Source organism: Castor canadensis, chromosome 1, assembly GCF_047511655.1.
Source record: "Castor canadensis chromosome 1, mCasCan1.hap1v2, whole genome shotgun sequence".
In the NCBI taxonomy this organism is placed as follows: domain Eukaryota; kingdom Metazoa; phylum Chordata; class Mammalia; order Rodentia; family Castoridae; genus Castor; species Castor canadensis.
Window position 1 is genome coordinate 112,160,739 of NC_133386.1, and position 27,655 is coordinate 112,188,393.

The 27,655-nt window shown below is 44.7% G+C and overlaps 1 protein-coding gene across 1 annotated transcript; it reads left to right on the forward strand.

Annotated features, from left to right (window-relative positions):
• The first annotated feature begins 448 nt into the window (after nt 1-448).
• LOC141425011 (V-set and transmembrane domain-containing protein 5-like) lies at nt 449-27,460 on the forward strand. The gene is made up of 4 exons (XM_074081002.1): nt 449-654; nt 24,422-24,748; nt 24,846-24,986; nt 25,306-27,460. The coding sequence occupies exons 1-4, from the start codon at nt 564-566 to the stop codon at nt 25,347-25,349; spliced, it is 603 nt and encodes a 200-aa protein (XP_073937103.1). The 5' UTR covers nt 449-563; the 3' UTR covers nt 25,350-27,460.
• Nucleotides 27,461-27,655: the final 195 nt, after the last annotated feature.

Below are 27,655 nucleotides of genomic sequence, written 5' to 3' on the forward strand. Positions count from 1 at the left end.
TTCCTAAAAGCCTTCCCTTTGACCACTTTCGGTCCTTAGGCCACATCTAGTATTCCCTCCCTCCTGCCACCCTGGTATCGGATCTTGAATCGATGCCGGTAAAGTGGGTGTAGACGTCAAGAGATTGCTAATTGTTTGCCAGTATTTATCTGAGTGTGTGCCTTCCCATTCCATTCGGTATTTACCACTCAGCGTGCGCTCGTTCCTCCCACGCCTCCTTCCCATTCTCTCTCTCTCTCTCTCTTTCCCCTCTCCTCTCTCTCTCTCTCTCTCTCTCCCCTCTTCTCTCCTCTCTCTCTCCTCTCCTCTCTTCTCTCTCTCTCTTTCCTCTTCTCTTTCTCCTATCCTCTCCTCTCTCTCTCTTTCTCCCCTCCCCCTCCCCTCCCTCTGCACTCCGCCCCCCCACCCCCCCGCAACCGTCGGGAACTCGTGCAGCAAAAGTACCAGCAGCTCCTCTGCGCTCTGCGCCTGCCCTGGAGAACCTGCGGGAGGTGGAGTGGGAGCGGCGGCGGGCGCGAGCCCTCACCGGGCGGCCCACGCCTGGCCCTCCGACCCGCGCGCTCATGAGGCCTGTGTGGTGCGGGAGCAGTAAGACCCGCGCCATCTCCCTGGGGCTCTTCGCGCTCTGCCTGGCCGCGGTCCGCTGTCTGCAGAGTAAGCGCGGGGGCGTGGGGGAGGGGGGAGACCGGAGCGGGGCGGCGCGGGATCGTGGTGCGGACTGTCGGGCGCTGCGAGCCCCACTGCCCCGCACCGCGCTGCTCGCTCGCGGGGCTGGCTGGGTGCGGCCGGAGGCGCAGGGGAACCTGGGCCGTTTTGGGGCGCCCGGGGAACCCGGCCCGCAGTTATCAGAGCCGGAAGCCGGCCGGGTGACAACCGATCCCCGCCGGGTGACAACCGATCCCCGCCGGGTGGCCGCCTCCTCTGCAACATTTCTTTCTTTTTCCTGGAATAACCAGACTGCCGCTCCCAAGGGCGCACGCACCCCGCCCGCTCCTATAGGGACCCCTCCACATTTCCCGAGCGTTCCTCGGGCCTCCCCGCTTATTCAGACGAACCCACAACAACCTAATCCTAAGGAGAAGTGATTGTAGGGGTTTGGGGATGAGCGCTGGGACCTCAGTTCCTCGGGTTGGAGAAGGTGGACCTCTCCGCACCGAGCCCATCTCTCATGAGGGACAGGGGGGCAGACAAGCAGACAAGAGCGCCAGCCTCGGAGGGACAAGCCTGCAGAAGCAGTAGGTGTCACATTTGGCGGCACTAGAGGCTCAGGACTCAGACTAGGGGAACGCGAGGAAACCTTCCAAAGGGAGCCACACCTACCAGCAGCCAGGGGAACTGGACAGAGGGAATGCAGGGTTTCCCAGGCAAGATAGCACAAGAAAAACCTGGCTAACAGGCAAATGTTTGTAACTGCACAGCTTTAAGCTCCCTGGAGGCAAGCTGTCCTTCGGCTCAGAGTCCCTAGCACTTGCCCAGGGCTAGTCCAGAACTACCCGTTAAAAGATGATGAAGGAACGTGTACCTGCCTGAATGAGGCCTGTGAGTTAAACCAGCCCTAATGACTGTTGCTTCCTTGACATGGATCAAGAGCTTCAGTCCAGAGCTGAGGATGCAGTTCAGTGACAGCATTTGTCTAGCATGCACAAGCCCTGGGTTCGATTCCCAGCCCTGAAAAAAAGGAGCTTCAATCCAGAAAGTCTGTGTTAAAGGTATGCCAACAAATGCCCTGTCTTTAAAGCCTTTCCTCTATAAATTGTGCTGTTATAAACTAAATGTTTGTGTTCCCCCAAAATTTACAGGTTGAACCTTTAACCTCTAGTGTGATGTTATTTGGAGGTGAGGCCTTTGGAAGGTAATTAGACTTAGATGAATTCATGAAGTTGGAACCCCTAAGGTGGGATTGGTGTCCTTATAGGAAGAGGAAAAGAAAGGAGAGCTCTGGTCTCTCTCTCCACTCTACCCTGCAAAAACATAGCAAGCACAATATAACAAGCCAAGAAGAGAACCCTCACTAAAAACAGCCTACTAGACCTTGATTTTGCACTCTCCAACCTTCAAAACTATGAGAAGGAAATGACTAGTTTAAGTCATCCAATGTACGGTATTTTTTTATAGTAGCCCAAGCTGACTAGACAGAAATTGGTACCCAGAAGTGAGCTACTGCTGTAATGACTACCTACAATTGTGAAAGTGTTTTGGAACTGAGTGATGGGTAGAGGCTGGAGGACTTCTGAGGTACACAATGGAAGTATGGATGTTAAGGACTTCTGGTGAGGTCTCAGAGAAATGAGGAGTACATTATTGGGCGGTGGAGAAAAGAGAAAAGATAATTCTTATAAGATGGCAAAGAGTCAGGCTGAATTGTGTTTATGTTCTAGTGTTTTGTGGATGGAACAATTTGCAACTGATGCATTTGGATATTTAGCTGAGGAAATTTCTAAGCAAAGTGTTGAAGGAAAGGCTGACTGCTTACAGTAGAAGAGGGCGCGGAGATTTGAAGAATTAGTAAACAAAAAGGAAAAGATTTGGAAAACTCTCAGCCTGTTCATATTGCAAAAAATAAAAAAGTATGTTTGGAAAAGAACAGCAAGGGTGTGGTAAATAGCCATATGATTTTGGGGGCGGGGGGCGGAGCAGTAGTGGAGTTTGAACTCAGAGCTGCTAGGCAGGTGCTCTAGCACTTGAGCCACACCTCCACGCATTTTTGCTTTAGTTATTTTTTAAATAGGATCTCACGTTTATGCCCAACCTGGCCTGGACCACGGTCTTTCTATGTATGCTTCCTGTGAAGTTAGGATGACAGGCATGAGCCACCGCACCCAGCCTGTAAACAGCCAGTTGATAAGATTACTGTGGGTGTGAACTTAAGCAGCAGTTGGTCTCCCCAGCAGCAACACTGCCAGTTTGAATTAAAGGGAAGGGACACACAACAGAAGGAGGGAAGAATGTGGACATCTTAAATCCTACAGGACTTGAACCATATTGCTACGCAGCTGTAAACATGTACTGTTCCTCCAGACAGAAGAGGAATAACCAAAAGTGATTCAGAGATCATCAGGGCTGATTCCTCAGTTCAATGGCACTTGCCTTGCTACATTTTGGACTTGCTTGGAACCCATCACCCCTTTCCTCCTTCCAGTTTCTCCCTCTTGGATGAGAGTCTGTATCCTCTGCCTGTCCCACCATTGTATTTGGTAAGCACATAGCTGTAGTTTCACAGGTTCATAACTGAAGAGGTTATTGTCTCAGACTCTCACCCATATTTGACTTAGTGTTATTTAAATTAGACATTAGATTTAAGAGTTAATACTAAATTGAGTTAAAACTTTGGGGGCTATTGGTATGAAATGAATATATTTTTCATGAAAGAAGGATATGAATTTGGGGAGATCAGAGACAGAAGGTTGTGGACTAAATGTTTGTGTCCTCACAGAATTCATAGATCGAAACCCTACCTCTATTGTAGGACCTTTGGGAGGTGATTAGATGGGATACTGAGGGGGAACTTCCCTGATGGCACTAATGTCCTCATAAGAAAGAGAAAAAAGATGCCCAGGTGTGGTGCACACTACTCAGGAGGTGGAGGGAGGAAGATCTCAGTTCAAAGACAGTCCAGCCAAAGTTAGCTCAAGAGCTCAAATGATAGAGCATGACACAGTAAGGACTGAGTTCAATCCCCAGTACTGGGGTGGAGGGAGAGACCAGAGTTTGTGAGGACACAGCAAGAAGATAACAGTATGCAGGACAGGAAGAGAGCCCTCACCTCATTAAGATGCAAATCTGCCAGCACCTAGATCTTGGACTTTCTGGCCTCCAGAATTATGAGAAATAAATGCTCATTTTGTAAGCCACTGGATCTGGGTATATATTACAGCATTCCCAACTAAGAAAGGGTCTTAAAGGTTTGTACCTTCAGAAAGCTGGTAGGCCAGCATGGAGTGCCTTTCTAAAACCCTTGTTTATTTCTTTTCCCAACCCTCAACCTGGCATCAGGCCTGTGAGTACCCAGTGCTCCCTATCATTTGAAAACAGATGATCCAAGACTGGGACATGGTTAACTTTTTCCTTTGCACCAACTCTAATTTTTAAGAAGCAATCCACTCCCCAGCACACACACACAAACACACACACACACGCACACACACATACACACACACTCATGAGCATCCTTTAACACGGTGGGACTAGGGCTGAAGGAGGCAGCCCCACCAAGTTACTCATGGCCCAGTCTCCAGGAGCAGCAGAGTAGGAATGGAGTCTGGCTCTAGACCTGGAGTGGACAGACCCATGGTTGCCATTACTAGAATGGAGCTGTGGGCTCTGGGCTTAACTGAGCATACAGAGAAAGAGCAGGGTGAAATGGCATAGGAGCGAGACCCTTGGGAAACTCCTGGGTCCATCACTTCAGAATCAGGCCTCATTACGTGCTGATACTGATTCCCACACAGAACTCATTTACTAAGCAAGCACCTATGATGCTGCATGAGGCTTTAGATTGGCCCCTGATGAAAGAGAGACAAATGAGGTTTGGTCTCACTCTGCATTGTTCTTTCAAATTTATAGAAAATGGTTTTGCATACATACAAACATACCCATTGGGTAAAAATGATTTTTCAATGTCCTTTAAAAAAATGCAGTTATCTGCTTAGCAAGCAGGAAGCCCTAAGTTCAAATCCCAACACTGCCAAAAAAGAAAAGATTCAATCATGCTGTACTTGTTATTCACTGGCTTAGTTCTTACACCAACTTTCTCCAGCTCCATTCATGTTAGTAAACAGAGGTCTTGTGCATTCCTTTCAAATGCTGTACATATGTCATCAGATAAATATGCTACTTTTCACCTAGCCAGGCCTCTCCTGATGGGATTTAAGCTTTCAGCTTTTAGCTTGCAATGAGGGTAGAGACAGATACTCAGTGTAGAGTGCCATGGACAATACTAGGGATTGGCACGTTGTATGGAAGAGGTGCCAGCTCCCTGGTTGAGAGGCACCCCCTGCACATACACCTCCCTTCCACATGGTTAGTACTCAAAATCAGCCTCGGGAACTAAATGAAGCTATTGAGGGAGAAAGTCACCCAAATTTCTTTATTCCTGATCTCCAGAGTCTTCCAAGTATACTCTTTGCTGTTCTGGGAGGGGGACTGGGACCAGAGGACCACTGTTCTCCATTATCCCCACGACCTAAGGAAAGCTATATTCTTCATCCTCTGTCTATTTCCCCCTCTTTTAAAACATTTTAATATATCTAAAGTCAGAATGCTTGTTATAAATCAATAACTTCACTACAGTGGCTGTTGGCCTGGATTGAAGTTGAATCCTTGCAGAGGCAGTGTTACTGTCAGTCACTGGAGGCATCCAACCTGGGGAGCCATAAAGGCTTCAAAGAGGAGTGGAGGTTGAGTCTTGAAAGGCGAGGAAGTGTGTGAAGCAGGACAGTGTGAAGAAGAGAATTGCAACTGTACAGAAGGGACTCAAAAAATAGGTACACTGTATCTCTGGGGCCCTGGCAGAGTCTGAATGTGCTAAGCAGAAGAGGAAGTAAGTTTGGCTCTAGCAATACCACTGGGAACATAGCTGATGTGTGACTGGCCACACTGACACAGTCACCCAAAGCCTGAGCATTCAGGACCCCACACCTTGGTTTTCTCTGGAAAATGGGATTAGGATGGCAAAGTATAGTCATGCAATGCTTAAGATGGCCGTACATTCTGAAAAATGTGTCATTAGTCAATTTTGTTGTTGTAGGAACATCGCTGAGTATGCTTACACAAACTGAAATGGCTGTGATATCACCAAGGGATATAATCCTATGGGACCACTGCACATATGCAGGCTGTACTTATGTGATATATGTTTGCTTAGCCAGCTAAAATGGAGTCAGAGAGAAAGAGAATTGGCAGTTGAGTTTGAAAATGACACTTCCCATAACTTATTCTGCTAGACCTGGTAGGTAAGTCTCGTGAGCAAAGGGGAAATGACAAAGTAGATCATAAAGGGAGCACAGGACATTCCTTGTCCACATGTCCAGCCAGTTAAGAAAGCATGCTGGTCTTTCTCCCTGCTGAGGCACACCCTCAGGGGCAGCTCAGGCCTGCACCATGCTGACCCCAAAGGAGGCCTGCTGTAGAGACTCCCCAGCTGACAGAAGGAAAGGGCTTAGGGGACTGGTCCCAGTCCCAGTGCTATCTGCAAGCCCTGTATGTGACATCACCCTCTTCTGAGTACATAGTACAAGGAGAGTGAGAGAGCTTAATGGTTTTTAACCAAGGCAACACATTAGAACATGAAGAGCTTGTAAGAATGACAGGTGCCACCCTACCCCAGACCAGTTAAGTCAGCATTTCTGTGGACAGGACCTGGGTTCTGGGTTGTTTTCCTTTTAGGAACAATTCTAATGTGTGGCCTAGAAGATTTTTCAGTTCCCTTCATTAGTCTTGTGCTAGGGGAATAGCTTGTCAAGAAGTACACACATGGCTTCCTACCTTCTGTTCTCAGAACACCCACCATTATGTCATAGAGTCTCACTTATGACTTATTTGTGGTTTTATCCGGACAAACCTATAAAGACTTTCCCACCAAGCTTAGGGGAGGACAGAAGGCTGCTTTGCTTTGAAGTTTCATTTGTCTCAATAGTTCTAAGCATTTACTGTACACTGGACGTCATGCCGGTAGCTGGGGCCAAACAGCAGGTCCCTGCCCTGAGGGACTACACAGCTCCAGGGGGAGTCAGATTCCTTGTAGATAACTTGACACCAGATGCCCTGGGGCACTGGGAAATGTTGGGGCTCGTTTAGAGTCAAGGGAGTTTCATGAAGAGGAAACCTTGGCAAAAAAGTAGGAGGTGGTCAGGTAAGCAGGGACAGAAAGAGCTGAACTGCAGAAATCATGAAGAGCCTCCTCTCTGTGGACCAGTAAACTGGGTGATCATTCTTTAGTTGAACAGGATTTTATGGTCCAGTGTGTCATTTTCCCTTTGCCCACAGAGCTAACTGGTACCTTTCAACCCAGCAAATCAATTATGGGAGAAAATTACTTGCCTACGTCCCCCATGTCACAAACTGTTGTGTGCTGGTGATGGAGACCTAAGCGCAGTCACTCATCTCACAGGAGTGCAAGGCAGGCTGGGAACCCTGCTGCAGGAGCCATGTGGGGCATGCCAGATGACAATTATGACAGGCCTTGAAGAGTGAGCAGAAATCTGAAGCAGGGAGGGGAGTGATCTGAGATGAGGTTCAGGAGATAAAGGCTCATTGGAGACTGATCCATAATTTAGTGCAACTGGAATGGGGGTTGAGCAGGAATCCTGGGAGATGGGGATGGAAAAGGAAGTTGGGGCTAGATTAATTGAGACACAGCTGTGTGGTTCAGGAAGCTCACTAATAATAGCTTCCAGACAACATAGGGGAAGAACAACCAGTATCTCCTGTGTTTGTATAACCATTAATAACAATTCCAAGAGAACAATAACTGATTTATTGAACATTTATTTGGTGCCATAGCTGCTTTCAACTCTTCTTCACAGTAATCCTGCGAAGACATGCTATGCATGCCCATTTTATGAGGAAACTGAGTGTTGAGGGGCTTGCCTCAAGACATTCATTCAGTCAGGAAGTGTTCATGGAAAGCTTGAGCACTGTGTAGACTCTGCAGATTCAGTTGTGACCAACATGGACCAGCCTCTGTGTGCTCTGAGAGGCGACAGTTGATCTGGGAGGATGAGCCCATTAATGAATTGGAATAACAGCAGAGTGCTAGCGTGGACTAAGTGTGTGGACACAGAGGAACAAGAGCAATTGAAATGCAGAACTGGAACCCTAACTTGGTACTGAGGGACTGGGGAAGGCTTCCTGGAAGAAGAAATGATTAAACTAAGACCTAATGGACAAAGAGGAACTGGACCACTCATTTTCTTTGTTTTGGTTTTGGTTTTTGCGGTACTGGGGTTTGAACTCAGGGCCTCACACTTGCAGGTAGGTGCTCTACCACTTGAGCCACATCCCTAGCCCCGTTCATTTCTCTGGAGGAGCATTGCAGTCTAGTCTGGGGTATCCAGTAACGCGTGTGCCTAGATTATCTTTTGGTCACTCTACACCTGTCTTCCAAGAGCCTTCAAGCATCCTGTAAACTCCTCCTAAAAGAATTGTTAGGAGACCTTGCCACCTCATTTCTTCGTGTGTCTTCCTGTTCAATACATATTTCCTACAGACCTGTCTATGCGAGACCTCTTTCTGATTTCCCAGACTGGCCAGTGGACCAGGCCTGACCCTGTTGCCTGCAGCCTAGTTTTGCAGAGGGCACACCAAGCCAGCTCCTCACTTCCCAGGGTTGTACAGAGCTAGACAGTCACCACCATCACAGCTGGTTTCCATGACATCTGATTAGAAGTATGACAGTGACTTTACTATAGTTATGATCTTTCAGAAAAGAGTCCAGTTTTCCAACAAGGATGGCCTGGCCCTTATTCATACCTGGAAAAGTTATGACAGAAATATTCCAGAAGGAATTTTACAGGTTGGAAATTCAGGTTGCCCAATCTCTTGCCACACTTCCAGAAGAGAATCACAGGTCTGTAATTGCTGTCTTAGTCTTTTCAGGCTGCCATAATAAAATAAACAACATAAATTGCCAGTTGCAGAGAGGCGCATGTCTATAATCCCAGCTATGTGGGAGGCTGAGTCCAGATTATCACTTGAACCCAAGAGTTTGAAAACAGTCTGTGTAACATAGAAACAAACAAACAAAAAGCAAAACCCAGGGATTTATTGCTAATAGTTCTGTGAGTGGGAAGTCCAAGTCAAGGTGCCAGCAGACTCAGGATCTGCGGAGGAGCTGTTCAATAGAGATTGCATCTTCTGTGTCCTTACAGGACTTTGCTAGAGTGCCTGTTACAAGGGTGCTAGTGGAGCCTTCATGACTTAATCACTTCCCAGCAGCCTACCTTTTTTTTTTTTTTGCAGGACTGAGGTTTGAAGTCAGAGCCTCACACTTACTTGCTAGGTAGGTGCTCTACCACTTGAGCCACCCTGCCAACCATTTTTGGTGTTGGGTATTTTCAAGATAGGGTCTCAAGAACTATTTTCCCAGGTTGGCTTTGAGCCATGATCCTCCTCATCTCCGCCTCTCAGAGTAGCTAGGGTCACAGGTATGAGCCATCAGTGTCCCCACCTCTTCAAACTGTCACATTGAGCATTAGGTTGCTACATGTGAATTTGGTGGGGTACACCAACATTTACATGACAGCAAATAATTACTCCAGTTCCACACCTACTGTGGTTCAGACTGAAGAACCAGCCTCTTCCAGCCAACACGCCAGTTCCCAGTGTCACATGTACTGCTTCAAGTTTCTCTTCACACATCCCTGAGGATGGGAGCTCACTGTCTCAGAATACAGCTCTGTGAATCTTCAAAGAATTCACTCTAATAATAGCTACTATTTATTGAGTGATTACCCAGTGTTAGAAATTGTGGTGTTGTCCTGTTTAAACTTCATTCCGCTGCAGAAGGTGGTCCTAGTACTGTTACAGTGTCCTTACTGCAGAGGCACTGTAACTGAAGCTGAAAGAAATTAACTTATCTATCCCAGATTACACAGTTGGCACTGGCAGAACTTAATTTTGACCACAGTCTGCCTGACTCCAGAATCCATTAATACACACACTGCCTCAAGTCTGCTTCTTTCGATCTTTACCTATTGGTCCTCTTTCTGGCAAGGATTGGGTATCCCATGTCTTCCCTTCTCCAGGATGAGTTGTTCTGCACCACAGGAGGTCTGACAGAAGTGGTGTTAACATTGTTGGAGGAGAAGAGGAGTCAGAGCTGCTGGGATTTGGAGAGCATGTTGGGTACTCCTTGGTGTTGTAGAATCATTACTGCATAAATTCTGAAAGTGTGGTTCAGGAACCAGTGTCAGCATCGCCTAGGGACTTATTAGAAATTCAGCTCTCAGGCCTCACATCAGACCTACTGAATGAGAAGGTGGCCGGGACCAAAAGATGGGGATGGGGCCCAGCAATCTGTGTTTTAACAAGCCTCTGGGGTATTCTGATGCGGCTACACATTGAGAACCACTGCATTGCAGAACTGGAGAGGATGGAGGAACAAATGGAATTACTTAGCCTGTCTACCCAAAGCATCACTAGAAATAGAACTAGCCAGTGGGCTGGGGATGTAGCTCAGGGGTAGACTGCTTCACTAGGATGTGTGGGGCCCTAGGATGCGTGGAACGCTAGGTTTGATTACCAGCACTGCCCCTCCCCTGAAATAGGGCCAGACAGAAACAGTTCCCCCAAATGTATCCCTAAAAGGGCTATCACAAGTGTCTCAAACACTCCTCTTCCACACATCCCTTTGGCTCTAAGCTTTGTAAAAGTGCACCATGAAGGAGTTACAAATAAGCTTTAGCTACAAATGCCTTTTGTGCAGATTAGCTCAGGGCAATTGATCTTGGCTACACACTGGGTTCACATGGTGAGCTTTAAAAGTCACAAAGTCACAAAGCCCTGATGCCATGCCCTCAAGATTCTAAATTCATTAGTGCAAGGTAGTGTTCTAAAAGCTTCCCCAGATGGTTTAGTGTTCAATTGCGGCTTGACAACTCGATTACTGACTCAGTCCTAGGTAGGTGGAAAACTAACTACCCGAGGACCATTACTCCTGGAAACAAATGCCACAGGATTACCACAATGAGGTAGCTCCAACATCAGATTTCCCGCCTGACTGTTCTGAAGGAAGCCTGAGATCAAGGTGTTGGCAGGCAGGGCAGCTTCCTTCTGAGGACTGAAGAAGACTCTGCTCTCTCCTAGCTTTTGCTGGTTGCTAGCAACCTTTTGTGTTCCTTGGCTTGTAGATGCGTCACCTTATCTCTGTGTTCATCTTCACATGCTGTTCTCTCTGTGTACATGTGTGACTCTGGTCCAAATTTCCCATTTTTGAAGAACATTTTAACTTGATTACCCCTGTAAAGACCCTATCTCTAAATAAGGTCACATCCTGAATATATCTACAATGCTAACATATCATTTTTTGGAGGGGGAGGGGGCACAATTTAAGCCAAAACAAGGAGCCAAAAAAAAAATTGGTGGGGATCTTGGGTGGAGAGCGGTCTGGGTGGATCCATACCCTACTTTGATTCGCTCCCTCACTATGTAGCCTGTGACTCCTACCCCGGCCTTACCAAGCCTGTGACATTGCCACTGTACAACTTCCTCAAACTGAAACTCTGAAATGTTGTGTTAGCCCACCTTAGGGAACTCTCACTGCCTGTCAGACACTGACTCAACAACCATGCAAAGTAAGGGTTACAATATACCCACTTTTCAGAGGAAGAAACAGAGTCAGAAGCTAAGTGATTCATAAGGAATAGGAGACAACCAACGGAACGTGCGTAAATAATGGAATTTTATCTATCAAGGACAGAAGAGCCAGGTTTCTCCCCAGGATTGGACTGAGATTGCTTGGAATTGTTATTACCTGGAATCAGGGCTTCCTCTGGGTTAAAAAGCAAAGGAAGGAGCCCCCGTGCTCAGGAATTGTTATTAGCTGTCAAGCTCTCTTATGCACGTGGCTCTTTTGGTGTTTGTTTTTGATTGAACCTTTGACAGCCAAACCACAAAAATCCCTAATTACAAATGAGATAATATCAGCTTAGATTGTTGAGGGGATTTGTGAAAAGTTGCTCAGCTAGAATACATGCAGCCAAAATAAAGCCAGGTAGTCTGGAAAAACCCAGTGTATAAGAACCGAGTGCCAAAGGTAGAAGGTGCCCAGTGATAAAGACAGAGGCAGACAAATCCAGGATAACGAGAATGCAATTTATTGAGACATATAGATGTAAGTGTGTGGCAGCAAAACAGGAAGATCCCTGTACTGGGAGACAGGAGGAAGGGGTTTATATGCTAAGCTAGACAAAGGTGGCCCAAGACCCATGGGGACGTACATGGTCTTCCTCAAAACAAAAGAAACAAAAAAGCAACCTATGAATGTATCATCATTAGTTAAACCGTCTGGGTGTCATTGGCCAGTGTGAAGCACTTGGCTAGCTAGCTTAACAACTGTGTTTATGCTGTGAGTTTCCAATGCATGTCGGGACTCTTGCTGAGCAAGATGGTTATAGCCAAGCTGAATCCCTATGATGAAGGTCTTCTGGCTCCACTCTGTGTGCTCTCCTGGCTTCCCCAGCCAGCATCTTGCCATCCTCTGCTACACCCACTCCACTCCTGACCCCAACCCTTTTTGCCCTAAACCAGTATGCCTTTGGCATAGGAGGAGAGGAGAGCTGACCTCTTATGCAGCCTGCCGAGAAGTGATTTACTTGTTTTCTTTGGGTTTTGGTGGGTTTTTTTCTTTTTCTTTTGGAGGTATTGGGGTTTGAACTCAGGAGACAAGTGCTCCACCACTTGACCCATGCCCCCAGATCAACTTTTTTTTTTGTGGTACTGGGACTTGAACTCAGGGCCTACATCTTGAGCCACTCCACATCCCTTTTTTGTGTGTGATGGATTTTTCCGAGATAGGGTCTTGAGAACTATTTGCCTGGGCTGGTTTTGAACCTCAATCCTCCTGGTCTCTGCCTCCTGAGTAGCTAGGATCGCACACATGAGCCACTAGCACCTGGCTACCCCCAGATCTTTTTGCTTTAGTTATTTTTCAGATAGGGTCTTGGGTTAAGGCCTGGGCTGGCCTGGACCAAGATCTTATTTAGGGTTCCCACAGATGCTGTCACCATGCCCAGCTTCTTGTTGGTTGGAATGGGATATTGCAGACTTTTTGCCTGGGCTGGCCTCCAGAGGCAATCCTCCTAGTTTCTGCCTCCTGAGTAGCTAGGGTCACAGACATGAGCTACTACATCCAGATGTTTTCTTTGTTTTAAAAATTCCTTTTTTCTTTCTTCTTTTTTTTTTAATGGTACTGGTTTAGTACAGGGCCTAACTTTGAGCCACTCCACCAGCCCTTTTTTGCAATGAATTTTTTTTTTTTTGAGATAGGGTCTCTCAAACTATTTGCCCAGGCTGGCTTCAAACTTAGATCCTCCTGATCTCTGCTTCCCGAGTAGGTAAGGTTACAGGCATTTGCCAGCAGTGCCTGGCTAAAAATTCCTTTTTGGTGGTGGGGGGATTTAAGACCACTTCCTAGGCTCACTATGTGTTAAGATTACAAGCGTCAGACACCAGCACCCAGACTTTGAGATTCTTTGTACATATGGCTCTCATCTTCCAGAAAGTAAGATACTGTGTGGGGCTGTGTGAATGAGTGTACATGCGGGTCCCTTGCATGCTTGTCTGTGTTACAGGACTGTTTAAGCAAGAGGATATGTATACTTCAGACAGGGAAAGGAGGCAAATTTGGTTCCAAGGATCAAACCAGAACCAGCCATGGACTCCTAACCTCTGATCTGTGCTCAGCTTGACATAGTCCTGGGTTTAGCACCCCACACTCCGTGGCCAAATGCATAACACTCTAAGGGAGGAAGTCATTGCCATCCATAGCCAGGCATTCTGTGGCACTCTAGGGCTGCAATGGGAAACCAAACAGGATGCCTTCATGGAAATACAGTCTAAAGGGAGAGTGATGCTGAATCATCACATAAGTGTACACGTACAAACTGTGATAAGTACTACACAGGAAAGATGCCGGATTACATGTGAGGAGAGAGCTGGGCCAGCCTGGGGTTGAGCCATGCTTTCCAGAAGTGGTAATGGGGAGGTCTGAAGGATGAATAAATGTAACTGGCAAACACAAGATGAGACAGGCAGAGGGAGCAGCGTGTGCACAGACCCTGTGCTGGGGACAGGATGATAAATCAAGAGGCTGCAATGCAGTCCACTGGGAGCCCAGAGTTGACTAAGTCACACTGAGGTCTGAGTAGCCAGCAGGGTCCAGACCACACCTGCCCTGTCGTCTGCTGATAGAGTCTTTGACTTTATTGCTGGACAATGGGAATCCAACAAGGGTTTTAAGTAGGAGACATGATGCAACTTATGTTTTGAAAGCATCACCAGGATGTTTCCTGGACTATAGGCTAGAGGAAGCTAAGCAGCCATAGTGAGACTAATGGGAAGAACATTGCGATCATCCACGACTAGCGTGATGGGGAAAGAAAGAGGGCACACAAGTCAGATTCAACTTACACTTATGGGTAAACTCCGCAAGACCCTGTGACAGTTGTAGGGTGAGGAAGAAGGAAGTATTGTGATGGGGTCTTGTGGAACTGTTTGGCTGGGAGTACCTTTCTTCAAGGTCAGAGAATACCAGATTTAGGAGAGATGGGTAAATTGTACATTTATTGCTTTGGTTTTAGATCAATTAAATTCTGTTGAATTTTGCTTATGTTTTAATGTAGTATTTGCACGCAGTCCAAAATTCAAAATATTTATACTTAAAAGTCTTGTCCTCCAACCACGTAGGTCTTCCTCTTACTTCCTGGAGCCAAGGGGCATTACCAGTTTCTTCTGTATCCTTCCTGAGGTGGTCAAGGCCTTTTGATACAATTGTGCATGTGTTCATCCTTGAAGATGCTGATCTTGAGGTGCCTGTCAACTGTTAAGAGTAGATGCAACACTTGCAAAGTACTTTGTCAAATATGAATAACATTTTCAAATGAGAAACATATAGGGCTCAGACTTGGTGTGCATTTTATTTGTTTTTAGGATTACAGTTTTTTATTTGTTAAGTAACTCACAAACTTTCTAAAATATTCCAGCTGTTGGAAAGGGAAGAGAGTGGTAGTCAGGTATGGTGATTTATATCTACAATCCCAGCACTCTGGAGTCTGAGACAGAAAGACCACAAATTCAAGGCCAACTGGGGCTGTGTAGCGAAACCCAGTCTCAAAGGATAAGGTGAGGGGTGGCTCAAGTGGTAGAGCACTTGTGTAGCAATCTTGAGGCTCTGAGTTCAAACCCCAGTCCCACCAATCAGTCAATAAATCAATAAATGGTAGAGAGGGAAATGCAAAGCTTCATTCCATTCAGATATCCAGCACCCAGTTTCATCACAAAGATGGTTGCATCTTCTAGAGGTATCCGATGTATTCATATGGAGAAATGTGTCTGAGTGTTTATGTGTGAGTGTGTGTTTATACACATAATTACTTTATTCAAGTGGATGCATTCCCTACATTGCCCTGGGCTGTTAAAACTTTTTGAGGTCATCTAATATGAACACACATAGATCTGCTTCACATTTTTAGTATCTTTATAGTATGCCAATGTGTGAATATTAATGTTATTTAGCCCGTCCCTTAGCAGGGAACACAGGAATTATCTCCATCTTTTGTTACTGCACTTTCCTCTGCCATGCTTCATAAAAAGACTTACACGTGTGTCTTTGCATCTGTGTGCCCACGTTGCCTGGAGTATAAATTTCTAAAAGTGGCCATCTTTTGTTACTGCACTTTCCTCTGCCATGCTTCATAAAAAGACTTACACGTGTGTCTTTGCATCTGTGTGCCCACGTTGCCTGGAGTATAAATTTCTAAAAGTGGAGTTTCTGGGTTAAAAGTCATATTCAATTTAAATATTTTCATAGATTTTTTTTTTGTAAATGGCAGGTTACACCCATTTACAATCATCACAGTCATGTTCGAGTATAACTTCTGCTACACAGAAGAAGTTGGCAGACTTCTTCATCTTTACCAGTCTGATAATACCAAGTCATTCAACTCCCGCACCCTTTGTTTCTTGGACTGTGATACTAGTCTGGTGCCTAACAGGTGTTACTGATAGGAAATGGTGACTCTTGCTCTTTTGGAGTGATTTTTCTGATTAGGGTAAAAATTCGGAAACCTGATGGAAAGGAACAGCTTGGCGGCCTCCACTTAAACCTGCCTTTGGCTACATTGTTTGGATTTGGACAACATTTGGGTAACTTCTCAGGTCATAGGATCATGGAGAGGCCTCTCCAGGATGGGCTGAACTTTGGTTTCTGAGTAATCAGGCACTGAGAGGGAAAATTCACCTCCTGAATGAACAGGGGGGCTAGGCACCCCTGTAAATTGTGCACATGTCAGTCATCAACACTGTTCTTGGCAGCTAAAGGGAAAGACCATTTTTTGAGGCTGCTGTGCTGGCCTCCCCAAATTCCAGGCTCACCTGATTCAAAAATGCCAGAAACTGGCCAGGGATGTGAGTGTTGCAGTTGCTGCTTAAAACATGGTGTGGGTTTCTTTTGCAGTACCTGAATTTGAACTCAGGGCCTACACCTTGAGCCACTCCACCACCAGCCCTTTTTTGTGATGGATTTTATTCAAGATAGGGTCTTGAGAACTATTTTCCCAGGCTGGCTTTGAACCACGATCCTCCTGATCTCTGCCTCTGAGTAGCTGGGATTACAGGTGAGAGCCACTGGTACCTGGCCCTCCTAGATGTTTGACTCAGCAGACTTAGTGCTGGGAAAGGGGTGCTACCAGCACCTCCCTCAGCCAGATCCAGTGCCCCTCATCTCAACACAGATCCCTTCCTCCTGACCTCTAAATTGGCAACAGTCTCAGGCAGAGCATGCATTCCATCCTTTGCTCATTTATAGAGTATATTTGAACACTGACAAAGTGCTGGACCGTATGCTGGGCCCTCGGAGTACTGAGATGCATAGGACAAGTCCTCCTAGCAAAAATCCCAGGGTCTAAGCCAGCCTAACCTACACATACGCACTTCCTTCTGGCCGTCTCCAGGAGCAGTCTGCACTTCTTTTCTCAGGGTCTCAAACCTCGGGTCCCTGAGGGCCTCCCTGTTCTCTCAGCTAGAATTGGTCTTCCTCCCTTTCCCATGCTTTTAAAACCTTATTATTATGTTCTTCCCCTTCTCTGACTCCTGCAAATTTCCTGGCTCATTAGAGTAGAAAATACCCAGGTTTGAACCTCTCTCAGTCACTGACTGTGACATTAGTAAATGACTAACCTCAGGGAACTTCAGTTTGCCCTGTAAAATGGAGGTAATAACAATATACTCTTCTCCAGGCTAGCAAAGCAAGCCAGTCCTGCTGCTGAGGAAGCCTGGGGAGGTGCTTCTATTCCAGCAATTGTTATTTCACTCAGCTAGTACTTTAGTACTTTCCATAGCTCTCAGATTAGTTCCCAGAGAACTTCACCAGCTCCAGGGACTCAGGTTTTCAGGACGCCCTTCCATTCAAGGGCTCTGCTTAAGTCATCACTTCCTTCCATGGTTTGTTCTTTAAGGAAGTAACCCCATCTGTCCTGAAGATGGCTAGAAGTTTAGTTCCTCTCTGCTTTTCACATAGAATTCAAGTGAAGATGTGATGGTAAACTTTTAAACTTTCCTTTCAACTTTGCTGGTCAGATTGCTTTGTCTAAGAAGAAATCTTAAAAATATTTAAAATAATAAATTGTATTTTTATTATCCATTCATGTATTTACTAGTACCTATTTACATAAATACTAATGAGGTCATTAGTCTGAGACAGGGTTTCACCAGGTCGCTCAAGCTGACCTTGAGCTCCTGCCTCTGCCTCTTCGGTACTGAGACTACAGGCGTGCACTCTACCATGACTGGCTTGTTTTATATATATTTTTTTAACTTAGTGACATCATAGACATTGTTCATTGTCCATACAAAGCTCTTTTTCTTTTTTTCTGGGTGTGTGTGTGTACACACTGAGGAGTGAAACTAGGGCTTTGCACATGCTAACTGTGTGCTCTGCCCCTGAGCTACATATCTCCGTCACAAAACTCACTCATATTACTGGCTTCCTGTCATATACTTTACGAGTAGAATATGATGCATTGAACCAACTCCCTTAAGTAGTGTATGTGAGCCAGGCCTATAAGTTTCTCTAGACTTGTTCTGGGGTATGGTAGAATCTCAGTAATTCAGCTTTTTAAGCAGTTGACAAGCATTTGACCTTAAAATACTCGGAACTATTAATTTTCTATCCTTGTTATACATATTTTATTCCTAATCATAGATTCCTAATCATAGATTAGGAATTAGGTAGATTGAAGGAGGAGGAACTCTTTATACCTAAAACCTAGTTAAATGTCTAGTTAGTTTGTCCAATGAAGAGGAAATTTTTCTCAACAAATTCAAGATTTAAATTTTATATCAAGTATCTTTTCTGACCGTAATGGTATGAAACTTGAAAGCAATATAACAGGGAAATTTAGAAATTCTCAAATATATGGAAATTAAACAACATATTCCTGAATAGCCAGTGAGTGAAAGAAGAAATCAAAAAGGGAAACTAAAAAAATTTTTTGAAACAAACACAAATGGAGACTCAACATACTAAAATTTATTGGGTGCAGCAAAAGCAGTTCTGAGAGGGAAAGTTAGCTATAGTGTCTACATTAAGAAAAAAAAGAAAGCTGTCAAATAAACAACCTAACAACACCTCTAGGAACTAGAAAAAGAGAAACTAAGCACAAAGTTAGCAGAAGGAAGGAAATAATAAGGATTAGATCAGAAATAAATGAATTAGAAATAAGAAAAACAATAGAAAAGATAAACAAAACTAAGATTTGGCTTTTTGAGAAGATAAAATTTACAAACTCATAGTATATTAAAAGAAAGAACAGACTCTAATAAAATTTTAATGAAAAAGACATTAAAACTGATAACACAGGGATATAAAAGATCATAATAAACTGCTCTGAACAATCATGTCGTGGACTTTGGAGCCACAGTTGGCAAAAGAATTTGCCAAGACAAGACATGTATATGGCTAAGTTCGTATATGGCTAAGGGAAGCAGTGGACAGCCTAGCAGAAAGGGAAATGTTGCTGCTACTTGGTTTGGGGGAGGTGTTTATGGAATAATTTTGGATTTTCCTGATTGGCTGTCTTTTTTTGTGGCACTGCTGATTGGTTGTTTCTTCCTTGAATCCCATGGTGTGAATTTTGTACACACAGAAACACTTCATAACTCAGCCCCTATTTCCTCATTTCATGTAGGAATTTGGCACACTTGTCCCTTGCTTCCTTACTCCATGAGAATTCTGTTTCCATGAGAATTGTTTCCAGTATTCCTCCTTAAGAGGGTGCTTTTCTCCACAAATCGTATGCCAACAAACTGGATGAACAAGGAAGCAATGACAAACTCCTAGAATCATACATCTTGCCAAAACTGAATCAGACTAGAAAGCCCGAACAGATCAATAATGAGAAAAGAGATTGAATCAGTAATCAAAAATGTCCCAACAAAGATGGGACCAGATGGTTTTACTGGTGAATTCCACCAAACAGGTCAAGAATTCTTATATGAGTCCTCCTCAAAGTCTTCCAAAAAGTAATCACTCTTCTAACTGCTCATATTTGAGGTTAGAGAAATCAGAAACCTAGATTAAATAGAAGATAGACAGATAGATAGATAACAGACAGACAGTCACGAAGTAAAGATACAGAGTTTAAAATCAGTCAGAACTGCCTTGAAATTCCATCCTTGCCACCTAGCTATGTGGGTGTATTGCTGACTCTCATATTAAAAATAAATGAATAAATAAAAGAAAGCCAGTCACCAGTGACTCACAGCTGTAATCCTAGCTATTTGGAAGGCAGAGATGGTGAGGATCATGGCTCAATGCCAGCCTGGGCAAATGGCTCAGGAGATCCCATCTCCAAAATAACCACAGCAAAATGGACTGGAGGTGTGGCTCAAGAGGTAAGGTGCTGCTTTGCAAGCACAAAGCCCTGAGTTTAAACCCCAGTCCCACCAAAAATAATAATAATGAAAGAAAAGAAAAATGAGTGTAAAGTACATAATGATTAACACATAAAGCCTTAATTAAATCGTAACTCTCTTCCCTCTTTGTATGTTAACTTTCTGATGTACCTAAATTTTCAAATCATGAAAAGCAGCAACATTCCTTGCAGGAAACAGCTAATAGTTCTTATTTCCATAAATATTTGGTCATTCACTTATTCATTTACTCAGCAAACACTATTGACCAATAGGCATTGTGCTGGACACAGGGGGTACAAGAATGAAGAAAACATATGATTCTTGCCCTCCAAAGTCTGACCTGGAATTTGACCTGTTTTCTTATTTTTTCTCCAAGCCTTAAACTCTTCACTTGTTTTGTGTTAAAGAATAACTGTGTCGCACATTGAGAGTCTGAATGAGAGTGAGAAGGATGTCATGGGAATGATCTTAGGTGCCTGAAGGGCTCCATATGCTGGGACAGATCTCCTGTAGTCTGTGTTGCTACAAAGTGGATAGGTTCCAGGTTGAAATAAAAGGAACTTTTCTAAATTGAGCTTCTCCAAAGTGGAAAAAAGTTGCTTAGAGTAGAGAACACTGTGTCACTGCAAGGAAAGAGTCCTGGCTGAGGTTGAATGCTAAGCTTTTTACCAAAACTTAGGTTTCCTGAGTTTGATATCAGTTAGAAAAAAAAACGAGAACAACGTTTGGGAGAAGAGGAAATGAAGGTTTTATAAATTTGCTAGCAAATTAAGGTATGAAGTGGACTTACCATCCTAAAGACTGCAGACCCTGGCCCAAGGAGAAGGATGAGTTTTAAAGGGAGAGCCCCAAACTCTCAGAATTTCCAGGACTTCTTATTTCCCATTGGTGTGAATGTCTTTGTTGGTACCAACTTTTGAGGTTGAGTCTTGTTGATGCTGATCACCCATCTCTGGCTTATCTCCCATTGGTGTCAATGTCCATCCATCTGTTGGCGCCAAGTTCTGAGTTTGAGTCTGCTAACAAAAGGTTTCCTCCAAAGGTAGGGAGCATGATGACTCAGTAGGTGACTGTAAAATTGTTAATTTAGGTGTCTGTCCCTGTTACATTTCCACCACCATTAATTTTTCCTTCCATTTCTCTGGAAAAGAGTTGTCATGTTCCTCTGCTGCTGCTTGCTAAGGTTGGGAGATGTTAGGGGAATTTTCCAATGAAAGGCAGTAAGGAGTCAGGGCTTTTAGCAAAAGCAGCTTTCAAATACCTGTTAAAAGCTTTTGAATTCCCATACTGGGAGGAAGATTGGCCAGTTAGATACTTTCTATTTTGAAGAGTCTGGGATCCATCAGTGAATACCACAAGAGCAGGACTCTGCATTGGGCTTCTATTCCCAAAGGTGGCCCATGTGTGAAACTAGTGGTCACTCCAAGTGGTATGAGAAGGGGATATAAAAAGACTATGTACCCAAAACAATCTCCTCACCATTTTCCCCAATGCCAGAATTTCTCAAGTTTGTCATTCTTTGTCTTTGAGATATGAGGGTCCTTGTTAAAATGTAATTGGTTCAAGAAAATGCTTAAAAACCAGTGAGGTTATTTCAGAGAACACTTAGAGCCTGAAGAGGCTCCCACTAACCAAATAACCCAGGATAACCCAGAAAGAAACATAAAGATGATAATAGAGTGTGCCATCTGAAATTAAAAAAAAAATCTGTGAGTCTAGAGACACTAAGAAAAGGGGATAGGTCAGGCAATAAATATAGAGGAATGGTAAACCGCAGATCACCATTTTGCAGGTGGGGCTAGTCGGTGCATGCTAAAATCAATGTGTGCACTGTGTTGGTGACAGTGTAGTCACATGGTCTGCAAGTAACTAAGACAGGCTAGAGAGATGAGACGACATGGAAATTAAAAATAACGAAAATATTTAAGAGGCCAGATTCAGAAGTTTAAAAAGGACAATGTTAAGAAGACAATAGGTTCTTGGTGGGTCTGTTTCTCCAGAACCTGGTTTGGGTTCAATTAATTTGCTAGAGCAGCTCACAGAGCTCAGTGAAAGACTTCACTTACATGTTCTATCAGGGTATTATGAAGGATCCCAATGATCAGGTGAAGAGATACACAAGGCAGTGTATGTGGGAGGGCTCAGAGCTCCCGTGCTCTCTGGTGTGCCGCCCTCCAGGAACCTCCTCCTATTTGGCTCTCCAGAAGCTCTGTAAACTGTCCTTTGGGGGTTTTACAGAAACTGTTTTATATGGGTATGACTGGCTACATCCTGGGCCATTAGTGATCAACTTAACTTTCATCCCTTTTCCCCTCCCTGGAGGCTAGGGATTGGGGTTCCAATCCTCTAATCACGCCTTGGTCTCTCTGATAATCCGCTCCAATCCTAAACCACCAGTCATGCCATCAGCATACAAAAAGGACTTTTATCACTCCAGAGATTCCCAGGGTTTTAGGAGCTGTGTGACAAGAAGGAGGGTCAGAGATCAAATATACATTTCTTATTATATCACAGTATCACAGGGAAACAATATATTTTTGTTACTCAGCAGCTGTAAATCTGGAATTTCTCAGCATGGAATTTATTGGATTATTTTAGTTACTCAGCCAGACCTTAGGAAAGGGATACAAATGAGATTTGCTGGGGATGGTAGAGGCTGAAAAAGTGACAAGTGTGGTTACCTAGAGCACACAGCAGGGCTCACAGTGCAACTGGGCATCCAGAGAATGACAGAACTAAACAGCAAATGAAGGTGGAAACCAAGTGATGGGCTCCAAGATTATCCCCTGTGCTAGTCACCACCCAGTCTCTAGCCAGCCCTGACTACTCCTCTCAATGTGGGAGGCACTTGTCACATTTTGCTCCCTCCACTGAGCATAGAGGTTTGGCGTCAGCAGTCCTCATGTGAATCTCAGCCCTGCAGAGTGAACTTAGACAAGTTTTTCCATCTGGTTGAGCCTGAGGTTAATCCTTGATAGAATCAAAATGGATTGTGTAAGGCTTTAATGAAATAATAAACGTACAGCAGTTGGCACGGGGCCTGGAATCCACTGGAGGAGGATTGAGTTTCCTAGTTTCCATGCAAAATCACTGGAAGTTGAGATCCACACGTGAAAAGCATTTCACGGTATCTCAGAACAAGGAGTCTCAAGGTGGAAGTTTTAGCAAGGATTTATTTTGGTGTAACAGGATGAAGTAGGGAGAAATTTAAAGAGAGAGGAAAAAGTACCTCCTGCCAGAAGTGCAGGGAAAGAGACAAGTTCAAAAATGGAGGCCCTTTTGTGGGTTCTATATGGTCTGAACTGAGGAAATACACATCATCAAGTCAAAGTTTAGCAAACTGTAATCATACGCAATGGTTCTGGGTGGCCAGGATGAGAGCAGCTTATTATTTTGAAACATGGAGATGGGATCTTGTCTCTCCAAAACACAGGGACAGTAGGTGAGTTTTAGAACTTTCCTTTGCAGACGTGCCTTTCATTCTTTCTGTCTCTGTCTCTTCATGCAGCTTCTTAACATCATGAAGGGAAGGCAGATGCAGATAGCCTCTCTGTGTCTTCCTAGTCTTATAACTTAGCATCTAAACATTTTTACTTCCTGATTCCAATGTCTGAGTCTGGCCCTTTTAATATTTATTAAAAATAGGCCAGAGGCATGGCTCAAGTGGTAGAGTGCTTGTCTAGCAAGGGCAAGGCCCTGAGTTCAAACCCCAACACTCCCAAAAGGCAAAATGAAAGAAACAAGCAAATATATGTTCCCTATCTCCTCGTCTATCTATCCTGTTCCAGTACCTACTTAGTAATGTACAGCACATACTGTCTCAGTCATGGCACTACTACTAATCCACACACTCAGCAGAAATCTGTTTGATGCCTCTTTGCCTTAACCACACCAGCTGGTCCCCATGTTCTGCCCTTGTATGTTCCAAATCAGGCCATTCCTTACTAATCTGTCTCTTTTCTGCAGTAGCCTCCTGACTGCTCCTCTGACTTCTTCTCTTACCCCCATGACCCCCAGTATGTTCTCCATGGTAGAAGTCCCCAGCTTAATGGGAAACACACCTTCCTGCCTTCCTATAGCTTCCCCTCTCCCTTGACTCCCTGACATCATGACTTGGCTGCTGCCCAGCTCTCTAACCTCATGTCCCAACTCTCCCCGGTACTCCCTGCATTCCAGCACACTGGCTGCCATAGTGTCCTTGAACGCATACCCGTGCTCATTCTCAACACACAGGCTTTCATTTGTTATTCCCTCTGCCTAAAATGCCCTTCATCTTCCACAGGGTTGCTTCCTCTCCCTCTTTCTTGTCCTTTAGGTCTCACTTCAATTGTCATTTCCTCTGTTCCCTGACCATCTAAAGTTGTGAGGGTTCCCTAATGACCAATCACTATTACCCTTGTTTATTATCATTAAAGCACTTATCATTAGCTAAAATTTTCTCATTTGTTTATCAACTCCTTGTATGTCTCCCCTATAAAATGTAAGCCAGCCAAGCAAATAGTTGGCGACACCCTATCTTGAAAAAACCCTGCACAAAAAAGGGCTGGTCGAGTGGCTCAAGGGTAGGCCCTGAGTTCAAGCCCCAGTATCACAAAAATAAAACAAAATGTAAGCTAGACACAGGGAAAGTTGGGTCTTGTCCACAATTATAGTATCAACACCAGAACCTTGAGCCATTCCTGGCATGTAATAGGCACTTAGTGAATGCTTATGAAATAAATTAATGAATTGAATAAGCTGACTTAAGGATAAGTTCATATGTGTACCTAACATCTAGCACTTCATCCTGCAGGTCAGGGTGTATCGCTGTACATTCCCCAATCCACGATCAATGCAACCGTTGAAGAAGACATCCTGCTCTCTGTTGACTACACTTGCCACGGGGTGCCCACCATTGAATGGAAGTACACGTCCAACTGGGGTGTGCAGAAGATTGTGGAGTGGAAACCAGGGACTCCAGCCAACATCTCTCAAAGCCACAAGGACAGAGTCTGCACCTTCGACAATGGCTCCATCCAACTCTTCCATGTGGGCGTGAGGGACTCCGGCTACTATGTCATCACTGTGACAGAAAGCTTGGGGAGCAGTCAGTTTGGCACCATCGTGCTGCACGTGTCTGGTAAGACATCCCAGGGGCTCTTCTGAACTGCAAGTGTGGGTGGCCAGCTTCATAATGTTAAACAACATTGTCTTCTTCTCCCCTTCCCTTTCCCTAGAAATCCTCTACGAAGACCTCCACTTTGTTGCTGTCTTCCTTGCTTTGCTTGGTGCTGTGGCTGCAGTGTTAATCAGCCTCATGTGGGTTTGTAACAGGTGTGCATATAAATTCCAGAAGAAGAGGAGACATAAACTCAAAGGTAATGCTCTGGATAATCAATTCATGGTTTTCTTTTTCTTTTTCTTTTTTGCAGTACTGGGGTTTGAATGCAAGGCTACACCTTGCCCTTTTTTGGTGATGGGTTTTTTTGAAATAGGTCTCATGAACCATTTGCCCAGGCTGACTCCAAACCGCAACCCACTGATCTCAACCTCTTGAGGGGCTAGGATAATAGGCGTGAGCCACCAGTGCCCAGCATCATTCATTTGAGGCCAGAGGTAGCATGTGTTCTCTTATTCACACCAAGAAACCACTGTGTGGCTGATTTTCAGCTCATTGACTTGCCTTTTGCTTTGCAGAAAGCACAACTGAGGAGACTGAACTGCAAGATGTAGAATGTTAGCCAAGGCTGGGCCCAAATACATTGCTACCTCAAGAGGAAAACATTTTCCAACGAAAGGAACAAACCTAGTCAGTGCATCCTACACCCTCTTGTGTCCTACCATGCAAACCATCCCTGATGGAACAGCAGGAAGGTTAAAAAACATTGACCACCTTCAGTTGAAGACTGTGGATTGAACAAAGTCAGTTCTAGGATTTGCACCAAGTTCATGGAGAAGAATGACTGAGGCTTTGAACCAGGGGCTCTGCTTGACTGCAACTTCAGGGCCATGGTAACCTGGAGCCAGTGCCACAGTGTGTGTACTGGCTGCTGTGCATAATGCTTGCTTTGGTCCTGAAGAGCCTGTTGGAGGAGTCTCTGTCTTGGGGACCAGAGTGTGTCCAGATTGACTAATGTGCAGCCAGCATTGGAAAATGCTTTCTGTGCAAACTCTGTGCACACTTCTGTACCCTGTAACCCTTTATCTTATATCCCGTAAACACTGCTGCAGAACTAATGTGAAAAAACCTGAGGATTGTGCACAATCTGCTGCCTCAGCAGAGGTAGGAAGCTTCAGAGCTGCTACTGTGCTGTGCTGTAGTGAGTTGCCAGGATGCAACCCTGTGCAGCTTTATGGAATGTGCTCCCAAGGGACCAGCTTCAGATACAAGGAATAAGGAGAAATTCCTCTTTCTCATTCTCCCTCATTTCAAAATTAACTGGATTTCCCCAATGACCCAAACTTAGGCCAGTGTGAGGGGAACACAGCTCATCTTTACCATGGGCAGCAGCCCCCATCCCCAGTCAGCTAGGTTAAGGCCACCTGTGTGAAAGTTGGGCCTGTATAATTGGTGATACAACTGGAAAACTTGTGGGGGCTTTGTTTGCGTCTATCCTTCTCAGTCACCAGCACTTCATGTGTCTGGTCAGGCCCTTGCTCTCTCCTAACCTGGGATGAGAAACATGTGGCCTTCAGCTACTTCACAGGGTGTCAAGAGAAGCCTACAGACGCCTAGAGCGCTCTGAGCAATTTAAGAAAAGCATGAGAATTTTTCAAGGATCTGGAAATCTATACTGGAATGTGCTACACTGTGTATTTAAAATTAAAGTGTCCTAGAGTACTGGAGCTCCAGCTGTCTGGGGATTTGGATCACAGCTGGCCTTTGCCCTTATCCTCTCAGGTTGTTAGTGACAACGTTTACCTGAAAGTTTCTTCATGCCATCTTCTATCAGGCAAGCCCTATAAGCAAGCATAAATTTATTTTACACTCAATTTTCCCTCTCCAATATTAATAGCTATGGGTGGAAACTGAAGTCGTGCATGCAAAGGTGAAGAAGAGCTAGGTATTCCTTTTCTTCCCTTTCCTTTCACGTCCTCAATGTCCGTATCTTTTCTACTTCCCGTGTGGCAGGTAAGGAGTTATCTGGAGAAGTCATTCGGTGACATTTTCCTAAATAATGAATCCAGAGCTATAAGAAGGAATGTTTTGACAGGTTCAGAAGGAACTGACAGTGCTGTAGAGAAGGGCTCCAAAGGACTGCATTTAACTCAGATGGCAAGACAGCAACTGTGCTGCACAACTGACAGGTCACTCCAGTACCTGGCACACACATGGAGATACACACATTTGTGTTCCTTCCCCAGGCAGCAGCCAGGGGAACCAGGCCCCGTGCCAAGACGTTTTTCCGCACTGACAATGGAGAAGTGATATGAGGAGTGCTTGAGAAAAGAGGGGATGGAGGACAAGCTGATGCGTACTCTTCTTTGTAACAGAAGGCCTGCCAGCAGGATGGCACTGATGCTGCTGGAGCCCCTCAGCTTGTCAGGGGTCAGGGGTGGTAATGGAAAAGAATGGTCAGTGGAGGCCTCCATGGGCAAACTCAGATGTAAATTACATATCCCGAAGAAACTAATAAAAGGTGATTTTCTATGCTTACTAGTTCTTTGAAAAGGAAATTTATTTGGGCACTTTTAAAGCTTCCCCATTTAAAAATTCCAGAGTGTGAGTTTTTGACTGTTGTTAAAGAGAAGAAAATATTAAATAATGGAGATTGTCCAGTATAATGTTATGTTTAAACTGTGAAAAAATGTTTTAAAAAATGAGTGAAAATAAAGCCTTGGTCCTTCTGTCCTTTGTGCCAGCCATTGCCTGCCAAGAATGCAAAGGCTCGGGGTGATGTTTCCAGTTAATGTTGAATGCACACCAAACTCTCAACCACAGCACTGGGTGAGGCACAGATCTTAAATGACAATGGAACTAATCACATTGGTTCTAACAGTAAGTACTTTTTAGCAATTAAGAAAACCACCACCTTATTAGCACCAA

What these genes read in the sequence shown, in the direction of transcription:
- LOC141425011 (XM_074081002.1), top strand. Translation starts at nt 564, where the DNA reads ATGAGGCCTGTGTGGTGCGGGAGCAGTAAGACCCGCGCCATCTCCCTG. An exon ending in CGCGGTCCGCTGTCTGCAGA is followed by an intron (nt 655 to 24,421) that starts GTAAGCGCGGGG and finishes TTCATCCTGCAG; the next exon opens with GTCAGGGTGTATCGCTGTAC. An exon ending in CATCGTGCTGCACGTGTCTG is followed by an intron (nt 24,749 to 24,845) that starts GTAAGACATCCC and finishes CCCTTTCCCTAG; the next exon opens with AAATCCTCTACGAAGACCTC.